Source organism: Dinoponera quadriceps, unplaced genomic scaffold (assembly GCF_001313825.1).
Source record: "Dinoponera quadriceps isolate SergipeBrazil2010 unplaced genomic scaffold, ASM131382v1 scaffold3595, whole genome shotgun sequence".
Lineage (NCBI taxonomy): Eukaryota > Metazoa > Arthropoda > Insecta > Hymenoptera > Formicidae > Dinoponera > Dinoponera quadriceps.
In genome coordinates this window covers 26,908-42,886 of record NW_014558075.1, presented here as the reverse complement: position 1 = coordinate 42,886, position 15,979 = coordinate 26,908, and the positions used below count along the sequence as shown (strand labels likewise).

At 39.0% G+C, this 15,979-nt stretch overlaps 1 protein-coding gene across 1 annotated transcript in view; it reads left to right on the top strand.

Annotated features, from left to right (window-relative positions):
* Positions 1-15,979, top strand: part of LOC106749619 (twitchin-like) — a 108,489-nt gene that overhangs the window by 65,632 nt on the left and 26,878 nt on the right. The window contains 24 exon segments of the mRNA XM_014629266.1: positions 2,446-2,571; positions 2,757-2,901; positions 2,979-3,118; positions 3,199-3,343; positions 4,190-4,331; positions 4,489-4,613; positions 4,701-5,054; positions 5,459-5,665; positions 5,753-6,061; positions 6,581-7,171; positions 7,396-7,701; positions 7,916-8,218; positions 8,365-8,649; positions 10,200-10,511; positions 10,862-11,164; positions 11,361-11,642; positions 11,930-12,229; positions 12,477-12,779; positions 13,003-13,284; positions 13,492-13,797; positions 14,028-14,330; positions 14,566-14,867; positions 15,128-15,407; positions 15,552-15,857. Of these exon segments, the coding sequence (XP_014484752.1) occupies positions 2,446-2,571; positions 2,757-2,901; positions 2,979-3,118; positions 3,199-3,343; positions 4,190-4,331; positions 4,489-4,613; positions 4,701-5,054; positions 5,459-5,665; positions 5,753-6,061; positions 6,581-7,171; positions 7,396-7,701; positions 7,916-8,218; positions 8,365-8,649; positions 10,200-10,511; positions 10,862-11,164; positions 11,361-11,642; positions 11,930-12,229; positions 12,477-12,779; positions 13,003-13,284; positions 13,492-13,797; positions 14,028-14,330; positions 14,566-14,867; positions 15,128-15,407; positions 15,552-15,857 (6,457 nt within the window).

Sequence of the window (15,979 nt, the reverse complement as noted above, 5' to 3'; positions counted from 1 at the left end):
TACGAAGGAAATAAAAACACAATTGATCTCTTTGCTTCATCAAGACAGGTGTTACATCAATTCGATTGAGGATGTAAACCGAATGCCGATCAGCCAAGAGAAAGAAAAAACAAAAACGTAAGAGAAGCCAGTCAGTTACTCGCAAGAATTTTTCGACGCGGCATCGATCGTACTTTGCGATTAGCCGATGAGCGAGTCGAAAGTCCTTGAGGTTCTTCGCAGACAAATCGCTTGAAAATTCTTGCGACTATTATACGATTGAGAGATCGCTTTGGCCTGCGCTTTCCTAAGAAACAGTCTCTAGAAATTTCGCGAAATGGAGTGAACGCGAATTATGCGAACGAGTGAAATGAATCGTAATTAATTTTACTCTCGCAAACTCGCCGCGGACTCACATTCAATCGGAAACGGAGACTAACGAATCGCGGTTGGATCATCCACGCTTCTCACGCTTAGACGAAGCTTCACCACCCACATACACCGCTTGTCGTCACGCATGCACATGCTTGCGTGAATGTTTTTCGTACTAAAACACGTAACATCACCGTAGATTGTTAAGTCAATCATCACTCCTCGTCATTGCACTTCTCGCCCCGTTGAGTTATGTGACTAGCTCGTCTGTGAAATCACGAAACCATCGACACAGTTAAAAGTGAAACAATAATAACAAAGATAACATTAACTTGGAAGTACCGGTATATCAATGATAACAACTTATCGCCCATCGTATAACAAGCAATTGTAATACACATTGTAATATATTTTGTAATACACTTTGTAGTACGCTTAACAACTTCCGTAACCATCGTTGGATGACGCATAACTCATAATGACGAGTAGCGACGATCCTTCCGGAAATTCTCAAGTAACGAGGAAAAGTACGGTATAAGCTAGATAGAATTAGTAACGACAAGACCGAGTTTCGAGAAAAGAAAAAAGAAAAGAAAGGATTAAGAAATCCTCGTGCTGATCTTTGTTTCCCGCTGAGATCGAGATCAGATGAGCAAGATTGGCGACCCAAGATCGGCAAGACGCTGTGATCGCGGATGCCTTTTGTTGTTTCTAGAGTAGTGGATCGCGTAGGCAATCCCTGGCCGAATTAATTCCCGACTGGCCGACCCTACATCACTTCACCAGGACGGAGGTTGGAGCGATTCTCACGTGAATCAATCTCTCTCTCAGCAGTCTCACGTGATATCGATTGTCTGTTTGCCTATTGTCGCTATATATTGCTCGGCAATCCTCTCGAAATTCTTTCTTTGATTCGCTCCGGAACTCTCTCTCTCTCTCTCTCTCTCTCTCTATTTTTCTGGACGACTCTTCCCACAACGCATTAATCGATTTTTTGCTGCGGACTCTACTACCGTTTCTTCTACCTTCATATATTAATGAGCTCTATTATAATTGAATTAATTTTTTAAGACTCAGATTACATCGCTGTCTCTGGAATTGTTGCAACTTTCAACTCGATCTCTATAGCTTCACTTTTCCTAATTCTTCTATTCTTGTTTCTTCGACGGGAACTCTGTACATAACTATTTAACTCTGGAAGCGCTTAAAGAGGGATTTTAATTTGTGACGTCCCCGACGATGAGAAAGGAAAAAAATTATAACAGCATTACATAATTAAAAAGAGGCAGAAATTTACTTTTTAATTTAATAGTATATAAACATAGTATATCTCTTTCTATATAATATTAAATTTAATATTATATAGAATATGTCTTTTTATTTAACTATTTATTTAAGAGTCACTTCCAATATTTTGGTATTATTGATTTATTTACGAATTTTTATATTTCTCGCAAATTTTGGCGTACACTAATGCATATAAAAGCAATATCCATAATTGGAATCCCTGACAATTAGGTTAACGTCTTCACTCGTCGATGTCGTGTTAAATGTGTCGTCAACAGAGCGCTTTCTCCAGCAACTTTCTTCTCGCGCATCTTGCTCGAGTGGAATGACAATGAATATATCTTTTTTTCTCTCTCTATCTCTTTTTCTCCGAGGAAGCCCACCTATTCTTATTCTTCTTAAGGCTGCATAACGCAACTCTTAACAATCTTAGCAAGCATGACAAGTCATAGGCTTGAAAGTCCGATCAGCTCTATCAACGAACGGTCGATCGAGCTTTTTGTCGATTTTTCCACGTTTTTCTCTAGAATCTTTTTTCTAGAGTCCTTCCCGAGGTATTCACGGAGACTCCGTCTTCGTCCCATTTTCTTTTTACTTTTTCTTTTCCTTTTTTTTTCATTCTCGCCCTCCTGCTCGCACGGAGAGGCAGCGGCGTCTTTTACGATTTTTCTACCGATTTTCTTTTTTCTACTACCTTTTATATCGCCTAGCATAGCGACCGCTGTCGATGTTGAACGATATTATTGGATTTCTACCGGTCGCATTCGCGGACGTGATCCACGGCTGATCGGTGATTCTCTTTCGCAGAAACCGGAAAGCTTTCTGAAGCCACTGGTGGATCAATACGCTAAGGAGGGCAAGGACAAGAAAGTCACATTTGAAGCGAACTTTACGAAACCGAACTGCAAGCCAAAATGGTTCTTCCGAAAGGACGTGAGTGATTCACGAAAATTGTTACTTATTTGATTAGATAGATTTAACTTTTAAGAAAACTAATTAAACATTTTCACGTAATTTTCAAAATAATATTCAATGCAACGTATTTATAATTATAATAGAAAAATGAAACGACACGAAAATGTGAATGGTGATATATAAACAATTAACTTTGCGCGCAGGAATTGTTCCCGTCGGCCAAGTACAAGTTTAAAAATGAGGAGGACTGCTACCAACTTATCATCCTCGGGCCGAAAGTTGAAGATACCGGAAAATACACGATAGAAATTAGCGGTGTATCCAGCACAGGCTTCCTCAATGTGGACGGTATGTATATTTTTATCAACTTTCTTTTTCCCTTAATCAAATTTTTTATTAAATTAATCAAACTTTTTCTTTCCCAGAACCGGATCCAACGTATAGCTTCACGAAACCGTTGTCGAAAAAGTCCAGTGGCTTCACCAAGCACGAAGCTTACATGGAGTGCACGGTCAGCTCCAATATGGCGCAAATTACCTGGTACAAGGACAAAACGAAACTCGAGGTAATTCGTCACATCGAAAGTTCGAGTAAACCTACATTTGTTCATTCTTTTCTCGTGCTAATCGAATTGTTGTTCCTCAGGATGGAGACGTGTACAGTATCTCCAAAGACATGTCCGGCGTCTGCCGACTGACCATAAAGAGTGCAACTCTTGAAGACAGTGGCGAATATTCTTGCAAGATAAACAAACAGTCAGATAAGACCGAGACGACTCTCACCGTAATCGGTACGTATTGCTTTCCGTTGATTGTGACAATTTCCTAAGTCGAACTTTTAGTTCTACGAGGGTGGATCAAATATAAACGAGCCTTTTGCAAAATAACCATATATTTTTCAAAATCAATTCTAATTTACATTTTTCTTATTTTTCTACATAGTCCCCCATCTTATCTATACACTTCCTCCAACGGTCTGGTAATTTTTTAATTCCGGTATTTTAAAAGGGGGAGTAAACGGCGCCGAATTTCAGCAGCATTTACATTTTCGTTGACGAGAAACTTAGTAATAACACGTTGTGCAACAGCGGGGTGTACCTCTTTCTCACTCATCGTGATTGCTGCTGAGAGTAAGAAACACGTGGCGCGCCAACGTTATTACTGCCTTCCAAATTGATCCCCTTCGACTGTTCAAAACGTTGCAGGCCCCTCACGCCGCCGAGGGGCGCGCAATTAAAAAAGGCTTGTTTATATTTGACCCACCCTCGTATGTTAAGTCTCCATATGGAGAATATGACAGTAACTCTCATTTGTAACATTAAAATAGCACTATTATGCTTCTTTGAAGATTTAATGTAAAACTAACTAGACGTAATGTAAAAGTTCTACTCGGATTGTTTCAAACATATATAATATAGTATTTCGTAAAGATCGAGTTCACATGATATTTCAAATAATGTTTTTTGCAACATCGAAATTCGTTAATTAACACAATAAAGAAGGGATTTACATTAATATTGAAAAAAGGATCTAAAAATTGCAACAAAAATGGCATGTATAAATCATTTAATAATACGATAATATAATAAAAAATTAAGAGGGGAAATTATTTAAATGATGTCTCTTTTCTTCTTTAGAATATCCTTACAAATTCGTCAAGGTGCTGAAACATCAGCAATTGATTGAAAAAGAGACGTTGACTTTGCTTTGCGAATTGGATGATGCCGCGGGTGAAGTCCAATGGTTTAAAGGCGACCAGGCGATCACGCCTGATAAGAGGTGCGTGTTCTGATATAATAATATTTTAAACGTCAAATTATTAAATTATTATGTATGTATAATTCATTTATTACATAACTATCTCGTATCTAAAAATCTCGTTGTTTATCTATCTAATTAACTATCGTTCTACTAATCCTAACTATCGTTGCGCTAGGGTACAAATCAAAGAAGAAGGCAGGAAACGAAAACTCACTATTAAAGACTGCAAAGTCACCGATGCCGGACTCTATTCTTGCGTGAGCAACGCCGACAAGACGGAAGCCGAAATCGTGATAAATTGTGCGTAATGAAAATTTATCTTCAAATTAGTTCGACGTCTCAGGGTTAAGACAATCACATAATAACGCTCTTCTGTGAAAATCACAGACGCCAATCGCTTCAACAAGAAGCTGAAGGACACAGTCGCGGTGGAGAGAGAGAAGTTGGTGCTGGATGTCGAGCTGCAGGATCAAACCGCACCGGCCATATTCTACTTCAACGGCCAGAAGATTGAGCCGAACGAGAGGGTGGAGATCAAGAACCTGGGCGGTGGCAAGCACCAGCTGGTCTTCAACCGAGTGGAGATGACGGACGATGGCGAGATCATGTGCGAGAGCGGTCAGTTGACCAGCAGTTGCAAGCTTACTGTGAAGAAGGGCGAGAGCAAACCCATAGTTGACTTCCCCGACAAAGTTGAAGGACCTTGCAGCGCACCATTGGTCTTTGTTGTGCCTTTCAAAGGTAATGTTTACCTTCTCAGAAAATAAACGAACGATTCCATTAACATTTTAAAGTATTGATTTTACACATATCTTTTGACAAAAGCTTAATGAATATATATATATATATATATATATATTCATTTACAATATTCAAAATTCTGCCGAAAATAATATAATCTATCCGAATTTATAAAAATATTTTAGAAATATTAAAATGTCAAAATTATTTGTAATGATGTCGATACAACGTTAATGATTACATATTTAAAAACAGCACACACTATTGAATATTATCGTGATAACATTCTATCAATGATTTTCTCATCGGACTGTCGTTCAACTTTACGAAAAGTTTATACCTAATTATTATAACGGAAATGCGAAATTGCAAGTTGTGAAACTTCATATTTGCGATTGGTACAGTCGCTGGCACCAAACAGAGTCAAGTGGAAGCGAAGCTGATGAAAGATGGCAAAGTACTGCCTCTCAAGGACGTCGAGATTGTCGTGGGCGAGGATAAGATCACGTACAAGATCAAGAAACCTCAACGCGAGTCGTCTGGAATTTACCAGATTAAGATAGGTAACGCTCAAGGCGAAGAAGTGAAAGACGTCAACATCGTTATGCAAGGTTCGCATTGCTTATGTTCACATAAGAAGCGCTAAGAATTTTGCGTATCTTCGCAACTTCTTTTTACTTATGATTCGTTTTTCTCAGACGTTCCGTCTCCGCCGACCGATGTCGACGTCAACGAGATCTTCCATGACTCATGCGTCGTGTCCTTTAAGCCGTCGAAGGACGACGGCGGCACACCAATTACAAAATACATCATCGAGCGCCTCGATCTCAGCCTAAAGGCGCAATGGGACAATGTGGGCGAAATCATGCAGGGCGAGAAGTGCGTCTACAAGGTGACCGAACTCGTGGCGAAGAAGGAATATAAATTCCGCATACGGGCGGTGAACAAACTCGGCTCCAGCGAGCCGGCGATGTTCGCCAAGCCCGTCTTAGCTAAAGATCCATGGGGTAAGTTTCCTGAACCAGAATTAATTGGAGAAAGATTGTAAATGAGCGAACAAATTTGATATTATTTTAATGTTTTTTTTATGTAAATATTACAAGTAATTTATTTATTAAAGCGACTTCTTTTTAATTTACAAAATTACAAAATTTTCTTTAAACCCTTTCGGTACATTTGACGAGTGAGACTCGTCATCTGCTTACTTGGGCATAAAATGTATTACTTTTACATATTAATCCATATAGCGACAAATTAAATCCGTCCCATGGGCATAAAAATCTTAAAATAATTCAGTACTCAAAGGGTTAATTAATTTTCTTTTTAATTAATTTTCTTTTTAGATCTCTCAAAATTAATAAAGCAATTTGCTATAAATAAAATGGTCAAATCTAATTTTATCTCGCCATTTCTATTAATTTTCTATAATATTCTGGTTTCATTGTTTAATTTTACTTCACCATTGAGTTATTGAGAGATAATGTAGGAAAAGAATGAAGTCGAAAGGAAAATGTTCTTGATTCCAGATGAACCAGGTAAACCTACTAATGTCGATGTCACCGATTGGGACAAGGATCACGCTGACCTGACGTGGACGAAGCCCGACGATGATGGCGGTGCACCTATCACCGGATACGTCATCGAATTCAAGGAGAAGTTCGGCAAAGAGTGGGTCAAAGGCAAAGAGGTCGTAGGTGATGTCACTCAGGCGACCATTGACGGTCTGAAGGAAGGCACGCAATACGAGTTTCGAATACGTGCGGTGAACAAGGCCGGTCCTGGTGAACCGTCCGACGCCACTAAGCCGATCATAGCGAAATGCCGATTTGTCAAGCCGTACATCATCGGCGATGGACTCACCAATTTGGTCGTTAAGAAGGGACAGGTTATCAAGTATGACATCAAGTATGCTGGCGAGCCGGAGCCGGAAGTGCACTGGTTCCTGGGTCAAAAGGAGATTTTCCAAGACGCGGCAGAAAGGATCACGATCGACAAGTACGAGAGGAACACCGTGTTGACGGTCAGGAAGACCACAAGGCCCGATTCCGGAAAATACAAGCTAGTGTTGACGAACAGTTCCGGTACCTGCGAGAGTATCGCCGACGTCGTCGTTCTTGGTAAGTTCCTTGATCAAATTTTGTTAATATAGAATTCGGCAAATTCATTTTTTATCAGATTTTATCAATACATAGATCCCTTTTATAGAAGTTATATGCATCTTTCAGACTGTATCTTCTCTCATAAAGTTGAAGGAATATTTTACAAAAATCTTTCGCATGACATATATTGTTGGACAGATTTTTAATTTTTGTTCTAATTCGGTGATCTCGTTTCTTTGCAGACAAACCATCGATTCCATTAGGACCTCTCAAAGTGGAGGAGGTCCGCAGCGATCATGTCAAAGTTAAATGGGACAAACCCGAGGACAACGGTGGTACCGAAATCACCGGCTACGTGTTAGAAAAAATGGACCTGGAAACTGGACGATGGATCCCAGCTGGAGAAGTCGGTCCTCACGATAAGACCTTCACGTTCTCCGGCCTGACACCCAAAAAGAAGTACAAGTTCCGTGTCAAAGCCGTCAATAAAGAAGGCGAGTCCGAACCGTTGGAGGTTGAGGAAGCCATTGTCGCCAAGAATCCTTATGGTAAGGACACAAGAGATGGAAGCATTTTATATCGATTTAAAAAAATAATTAATGTACGATGATGAGAGAGAAAACTAACTTAAAGATATTAAAGATATCAAACTAAAACAGAATATTTTTTATATTATACGAAATTTAATATACAAAATTTAAACAATTATTAAAATAAAATTTTCTGACTTATGCAAAATTTACATAAAATACCTTTTTATAGACGAACCGGGTAAACCTGGCAAGCCTGAAATCTTCGACTACGATAACGTTAGTGTGTCCCTGAAATGGGAAAAACCGAAGAACGATGGTGGGCGACCGATCACGCACTATACTGTCGAGATGAAGGACAAATTCTCTCCCGACTGGATCGAAGTGATGAAGACCACCGACTCAACGCCTGAGGCTAAAGTAGAAGGTCTCAAGGAGAAGATGGTCTACCAATTCCGCGTTCGTGCTCACAATAAGGCTGGTCCTGGCGAGCCTAGTGATGCTACAGACAACCATCTCTGCAAGCACAGAAATCGTAAGTTAAAATATAAATTGTTTTCTGAAAGATACTCTGCAGATGCGAATCAATTAAATAACGAAGCCTGTTAGAACTAGCTCACAGTTGTAAGTACGTAAAATTATTTTATTAATGTAACTAAAACTGAAAAAAAATATCTTCAGTGAGACCGAGAATCGACCGAACGAACTTCAAATCGGTCATCATCAAGGCTGGCCGCACACACAAGTGGTCGGTGGATGTTAGCGGTGAACCTCCGCCAGAGATTAGATGGGTCTGGAGGGATAACATCCCGCTGACCACTACCGAGCGCATCAAGATCGACAATGTCGAATATCATACTGATTTCACAATCGTCAATGCAATGCGCAAGGATACCGGAAAGTACACCCTGATTGCCGAAAATGCTAACGGCAAGGACGAAGAAACCGTTGAACTCACAGTATTAGGTAAAGGAAACTGTATATATATATTAGGTTGGTGCAAATGAAATAGCCGTTTATAAATATAAAGTTGAAATTTGTATTTTTCAAATTTAAAACTTACATAACTAATCAAAATAGCTTCCACCTACTTCAATACACTTCTGCCAACGTGATCCAAATGCATCAATGCACTTTCTAAAAAAATCTAGAGAGCGTGAATCGATAAACTCCTTAATTTCATTTTTCACACTTCTTTCTTCTTTGAAACACAACTTCTTTCTTCATTGAAATTTTTGCCCGCCAAAAACGCATCCAGATGCTTGAAAAGATGATAATCTGTTGGTGAGATGTTTAGAGAATATGGAGGGTGAAGGAGAACTTCAATGTTCACTCGGCGAGTTTTTGAACGGTTTGTTTTGCAATGTGTGGTTTAGTGTTATCGTGCAACAGCAATATGCCGTGTCTGTTGACCAATGCTGGCTATTGAGCGCACAGTTTTTGGTGCATGGTGGCAATTTCCTGACAGTACTTATTAGAATTGATAACCTCACCTTATTTAGTAAATGAATAATGAACGATATCTTTGCTAGACCACCATACGGACACCATCATTTTCTTGGGATGAAGATTCGATTTTGGAATGTATTTTGGAGCCTCATTCGCATCTAACCACTGCGCAGAACGTCGGTGGTTGTCGTACAAAATCCATTTTTCATCACAAGTCACAATCCTGTGCAAAATTCCATCTGTATTCTGTCGCAACCGTAAAGAAATGTAGATCTCCAAACGTCTCAATTTGTCTCTCTCAATGATTTCATGGGGGACCCATTTATCCAACTTTTTCACTTTTCCCAACTTGTTTAAATATCGGACGGCAGTTGAATGATCAATTTCGAATCTTTTGACAATCTTTCAGACTGTTAACTTTGGATCTGTTTCAACCATCTCTTTCAAAACAACGTCATCAATGACGGAAGGTGCGTGTCCGCGAGATAAATTGTCGAGGTTTGTGTCCCCAGAACGAAATTTTTCAAATCAACGTCTCGTCGTTCTTTCACTTACAGTACTTTCATCAAATGCAGTATGAATGTTACGCGTTGCCTCGGCTGCAGTATGACCAAGTTTGAACTCGTATAAGTAAATTATACGAATTTCTCTATTTTCCATCACAGCGTTAATGCAAACTTCTATGACTAACAGTACAATATAGAAATAAAGTTACGTGCGCTAAATCACATGTGGATCATGTATTTTTCACACAGTATATATACACCGTTCTCTGTATGAAAGAGAAGTAATATTTAGGGATGGGAAATTCAAAACACTGAAAACGGCCATTTCATTTGCACCAACATGATAAAATAATCATATTAATTCGTATAAATTTTAAAATAATAACAATTTCAACATTTTTCGTATCATTCTATGTAAATGAAACGTATTTAATTCATTTGATATTGATTTGGTATTGATTTGGATCACGAAATATTGTAAATTCAAACAAATTTCAGGAAAAGAGAAGAATATGTATTATGTTTGGAACCGAGGTCTAGATAGAACATTTCTTTCCGCAGGAAAACCGAGCGCTCCTAAAGGACCTCTGGAAGTTAGTGACGTCACGAATACCACGGCTAAAGTGAAATGGGAAAAGCCTGAGGACGACGGTGGTGTGCCGATTAAAGAGTACGAGATCGAGAAGATGGACACGAAGACCGGGAAGTGGGTCAGAGTGGGCAAGGTACCTGGTAACTCGCCCAATACGGAATTCGAAGTCACCGGCCTGAACCCCGGAAGCGAGTATAAGTTTCGCGTGACAGCTGTCAATGACGAAGGCGATTCAGAGCCGTTGGAAAGTGAGCGTGGCGTCGTTGCCAAGAATCCATATGGTACGTCGATATTTTGTAGACATTTTCTCTGATTATTTCAGGATCTAATTTACCAAGATAAAATATAATGTTTGAATCTCACGCACGAGATATCTAGAAACCACCAACTCTATTAATAATTTGTTTTAAATTGATAAAATGCTGAAAATAAACAATTCAATAAAGAATTCAAAGAAATTCAAAATTTTTATGATCAAAATTTAACTATGTTAAGATATTAAATATTATAAGTTTCAAAAGCGGCAACTCTCTTTTTCTTATAAAAAGAAGAAACACACAATAAAACGTTCAGTTTAAATATATTAATATTTTTAATATCATTAATAATATTATATAATTCTCTTTTTCAGATGAACCGTTGAAGCCCGGAACGCCGGAAGTCACCGATTACGATAACGAATCCATAAGTTTGAAATGGACCCCGCCCGAGTTCGACGGAGGAGCGCCGATCGAGAAATATATTATTGAGAAGAAGGATCGGTACAAGCCTGATTGGGAGAAGGCCATAGAGGTGCCAGGAAATCAACTCGATGCTAAGGTTCCGGATTTGAAAGAAAGAGGGGAGTATCAGTTCCGTGTCATCGCCGTGAACAAAGCCGGACCTTCGCCTCCATCAGATGCATCGAAGATGCAAATCTGCAAGCACAAAGCTCGTAAGCATCATCCACTTCTTTATATTTTTATGATATTCATTATATATATATCATATTACATTATATATTACATTTTTATTATTATTATATTATGTTATTATTATATTATATTATTATTATTATATTACATTCATTATCACTGTATATATTACATTTTATTATTATTATTCTGACATTGAAATTTCATTGGCTTCAGTGAAACCGAGAATCGATAGAACAAACTTGAAACCAATCATTGTGCGAGCGGGCAAAACCGTCAAGTACGATGTGGACGTGCGCGGTGAACCACCACCCGAGATTAAGTGGTACCACGTCAACAACGAGGTGAAATCCGGCGAGAACATCGAGATCGTCAATGTTGATTACAACACGAAACTTACCATTATTGACAGCTTGCGCAAGAACACTGGCGTGTGGAAAATCAAGGCTGTCAATCCTCACGGCGAGGACGAGGCAGAAGTCGAAGTGACCATATTATGTAAGTTACAAGCGTCAAATTTGTTTTTTTTAATTGACTATATAAATTATAGATTTTTGAGAAAGATTTTTTAGCTTCTTGATTATTTTTTATCTTATAATTATGTTTATCGTATGGTTATATTTGTCATTTACTATTATATATATTATAAATTATTCTTACTGTTATGATATTATTCATTTATTATTTTTTGTTATTGTTGTATACTTTTATTATTTTGTTATTTTAACAAAATTATTCTTTATCTTTATTATTACGTTTATCATACGATCTCTTTTTCTATATAGCGGCTCCTGGAAAGCCAAAAGGACCGCTCAAGGTGGCGGACGTTACGAAGAACGGCTGTAAGGTGAAATGGGGCAAGCCAGAAGACGACGGTGGCAAGCCGATTACTGGCTATCAAGTGGAAAAATTAGACAAAGCAACTGGCAGATGGATACCTGTTGGTCGCACTGCGGATACCGAAATGGACATAAAGGGTCTTCAGGAGGGTCATGAGTACGAGTTCAGGGTGAAAGCTTTGAATGAAGAAGGAGAGTCTGAACCACTCGTGTCGGATGGCTCCACGCTTGCGAAGAACCCTTACGGTAAGTTCAGCGTTATATTAAACTAATACAGAATTGTTGGATGATTAATAGATAAATTATTCAGTTTAACATCATTACATTACAAAAATAAAACATATATAAAATATTAAAATACGTAAATCAGTAAATGAAAAAATAATAAATGAGAAAATAAATTAGTAAATAAAATACGTAAATTAGTAAGTGTTATCTTTCTGCCTATCAATGTCTGTGAAATTATATTTGACATAATATTCTCTCTCGAAAGACATAACCAGCAAGCCTGGAGTACCAGAATTTGAGGATTGGGACGTCGATCGTGTGGATCTCAAATGGGAACCTCCCAAGGACAATGGTGGTGCTCCAATTACTGGGTATATCATTGAGAAGAAGGAGAAACCGTCCTCGCAATGGGAGGAAGCTCTCGTCACCGACTCGCCTCAGCCGAAAGGTCGCGTTACCGGCTTGAAGAAAGGCTCCACTTATCAATTCCGCGTTCGCGCAGTTAACAAGGCTGGACCGTCGGAGCCTAGCGATCCGACCAAACCGCACATTGCTAAGGCGAGATTCCGTAAGTATATTTTATCTTGTATTGACAAATAATAATTATTATATGTATTAACATCGACAATTCACACATACAGCAACACATTTAATGATTGTCAATTAAAAAATTAATCGCATTAAAATTTGATTTAGTATAAATAAATGAATAAATGATGGATTTGTGATAATTACACTTGTACATGTGTGTAAAAATTTTAAATAATGGAAAATATTGCTAATGTTTGTAGTAAAACCACATATCAATCGTGACAAGCTGCAAACCATCAAAGTCAGGGCAGGTCAATTGGTTAAGCTTGAAGTTGACATCGAAGGTGAGCCTCCTCCAACTGTCACATGGAGCTTTGCCAATACACCGCTCCAGACCGGAGCCAACGTGAAGATCGATAACGAAGACTACCTCACTAAAATCCAGTTGACAAACACCAGCCGCAAGTTAACTGGCAGATATACTATCAAGGCTGTGAACGATTCCGGACAAGATGAAGCTGACGTGGAAATTAATATTCTCGGTAAGTGAGCGTGAATAAACCGTAAGACTTTTAGTGAATCTCCATTATTCTATAATATTTGATGATCTCTGCAAATATCAGCTTCCATATAATCTTAAAATTTCTGGATGTATTTCAGTAGATTAACAAATTTTACAGTTAAAGAACTAAGAAGCTACATTATGTATCCACATGTATCCACGTGCGAAACTTTGGGCAATTTTACAGATAAGCCTGGAAAACCGGAGGGGCCATTGGAAGTGACGGACGTGCATAAGGAGGGCTGCAAGTTGAAATGGAATAAGCCGAAGGACGATGGTGGTCTCCCTCTCTCCAGCTATATAGTGGAGAAGATGGACGTGACAACGGGTCGTTGGGTACCAGCTGGTATTGTGGACCCTGACAAAACAGAACACACGCTCACCGGCTTGGAGCCCGGCAAGAAGTACGAGTTTCGTGTCAAGGCTGTGAACGAGGAGGGAGAATCGGAGCCTTTACAGACTGATACCGCCATCATAGCCAAGAATCCATACGGTATGATATTGCAAACTCGATTATAACTTTCACATTTCACAAATTCGCACGTAATTATTAATATATATATTTAGAGAGATATTAAATCATTATATAATTATTATAGAAAAATCTCGTGTAATTTATAGAGTTCTATTTTATATTGGTGACAAAATTAATAAGCAAAGAGAAATAATAGTGTTTTTTATAATAAATTTCTATACGCTGACGGTGTGTTCTCCAAAATTCAGACGCTCCGGCGGCACCGGGACTTCCAGAGATCATCGATTGGTCGGAGAATATGGTGAAACTCAAATGGGAGCCGCCGATAAGAGACGGTGGTGCACCGATTAGTGGATACATCATCGAGATGAAAGACAAGTTCGGCACCAGCTTTGTCAAAGCGGCTGAAACGGAGGGGCCTATGTGTACTGGGACAGTTCCCAGGTTGGAAGAAGGCAATCAGTATCAATTCAGGATACGTGCCGTCAACAAAGCCGGCCCTGGTGAACCCAGCGAGGCCACCAATCCGCACACTGCTAAAGCCCGTTGGCGTAAGTGTCGTTTCGTTTTAATAAATTATGATAATCTATTATAGGAATATAAATTTATTGTAGGAAGCGTGTGTAACATACACACAAATATGCCACGATAAAGAGAAGAGAGAGTTTATTATATATAATAAATATCATTTAGAAATCCGTGTGTTAAAATTGATTTAAGAGTTTCGTGGAATTGTATCGTTTCTTTATAATTTCGTCGTCATTTGATTTAATATTAATTTTGCAGTGAAACCGTACATCGATCGCACGAACTTGCAAGCCCTGACAGTGAAGGTTGGCCTTACCGTGAGCTTGGACATTAACATAATTGGCGAGCCGCCGCCAAAGGTTACTTGGACCTTTAAAGACAAGGAAGTCGTATCGGATGATACGATACGCATCGACAATATTGACTATAACACCAAGTTCTTCATTCTGAAAACTAAGCGCGCGCATACCGGCAAGTATGTGATCAAGGCGAAGAACGAGGTCGGCGAGGATACCGCTGAAGTGGAAATCACCGTGCTCGGCAAGCCGAGCAAGCCGAAGGTAATTAATAATATAGTATTCAATTTAGAATAATCATACCGACACACATTAATATGTGATATAATATTAAAAAATTGAATGACATTAAAAAGTAAGTGAATTTAGTTAAACCTTGTATTAGTAAAACTCGTTTTATTTTTATTAGATTTTTTTCATTAGATGAAAAATGAATAACATTTTTTTACTAAATTCAGTTCAGTAAATAATACGATTTTAAATAGAGTACAATATTAACTGTGCTTCTTCTTGAATTAATTCAGGGTCCGTTAGAAATAACAGACGTGAACAAACATGGATGCAAACTCAAATGGGACAAACCCGAAGACGACGGTGGCGCCCCGGTCGACTACTATGAGATCGAAAAGTTGGATCCTCTCACGGGACAATGGATACCCTGCGGTCGCAGCACCGAGCCGGAAGCTACCATCACCGGGCTGCAAGAGGGCAAGCCTTATAAATTCCGCGTAAAGGCGGTCAACAGGGAAGGAGAGTCCGACGATTTGGAAGCAGACAAATCCATCATAGCCAAGAATCCATTCGGTACGTGTTCAGAATAACACATAATTGAAAATTCCAATTTTTTAAATTATTTTTCGTATCACTTTCGTTCAGCACTGGATATCGAAATTTGAAAAGATACATCTTTCTTTCAATCTCATATTTTACGTCCCATCTCGGTTTTAGACGAACCTGGCAAGCCTGGTCGACCAGAACTCAAGAATTGGGACAAGGACTTCGTGGACCTAGAATGGACTCCGCCTAAGGACGATGGCGGTGCACCGATCGAAAAATATATTGTGCAGATGCGAGACAAAGAGGGTAGACAATGGGTGGATGTCGCCAAAGTGCCGGGAGATCGCACCGCTGCCAAGGTAACCGACGGTATCCAGGAAGGACACGAGTATGAATTCAGGATCGTAGCGGTGAACAAAGCTGGACCCGGTGAACCCAGCGACAACTCAAAGAGTGTTATTGCCAAGCCCCGATTCCGTAAGTTCGGCAATCTTCATTTTATGTAAGTTAATTTATTAAGTTCAGTTGTTCGGTCCAGTATTCGCATTTCAATTTATTGCTATTCTACTTAATAAATGTTCAAATTTTAATTTATTAAA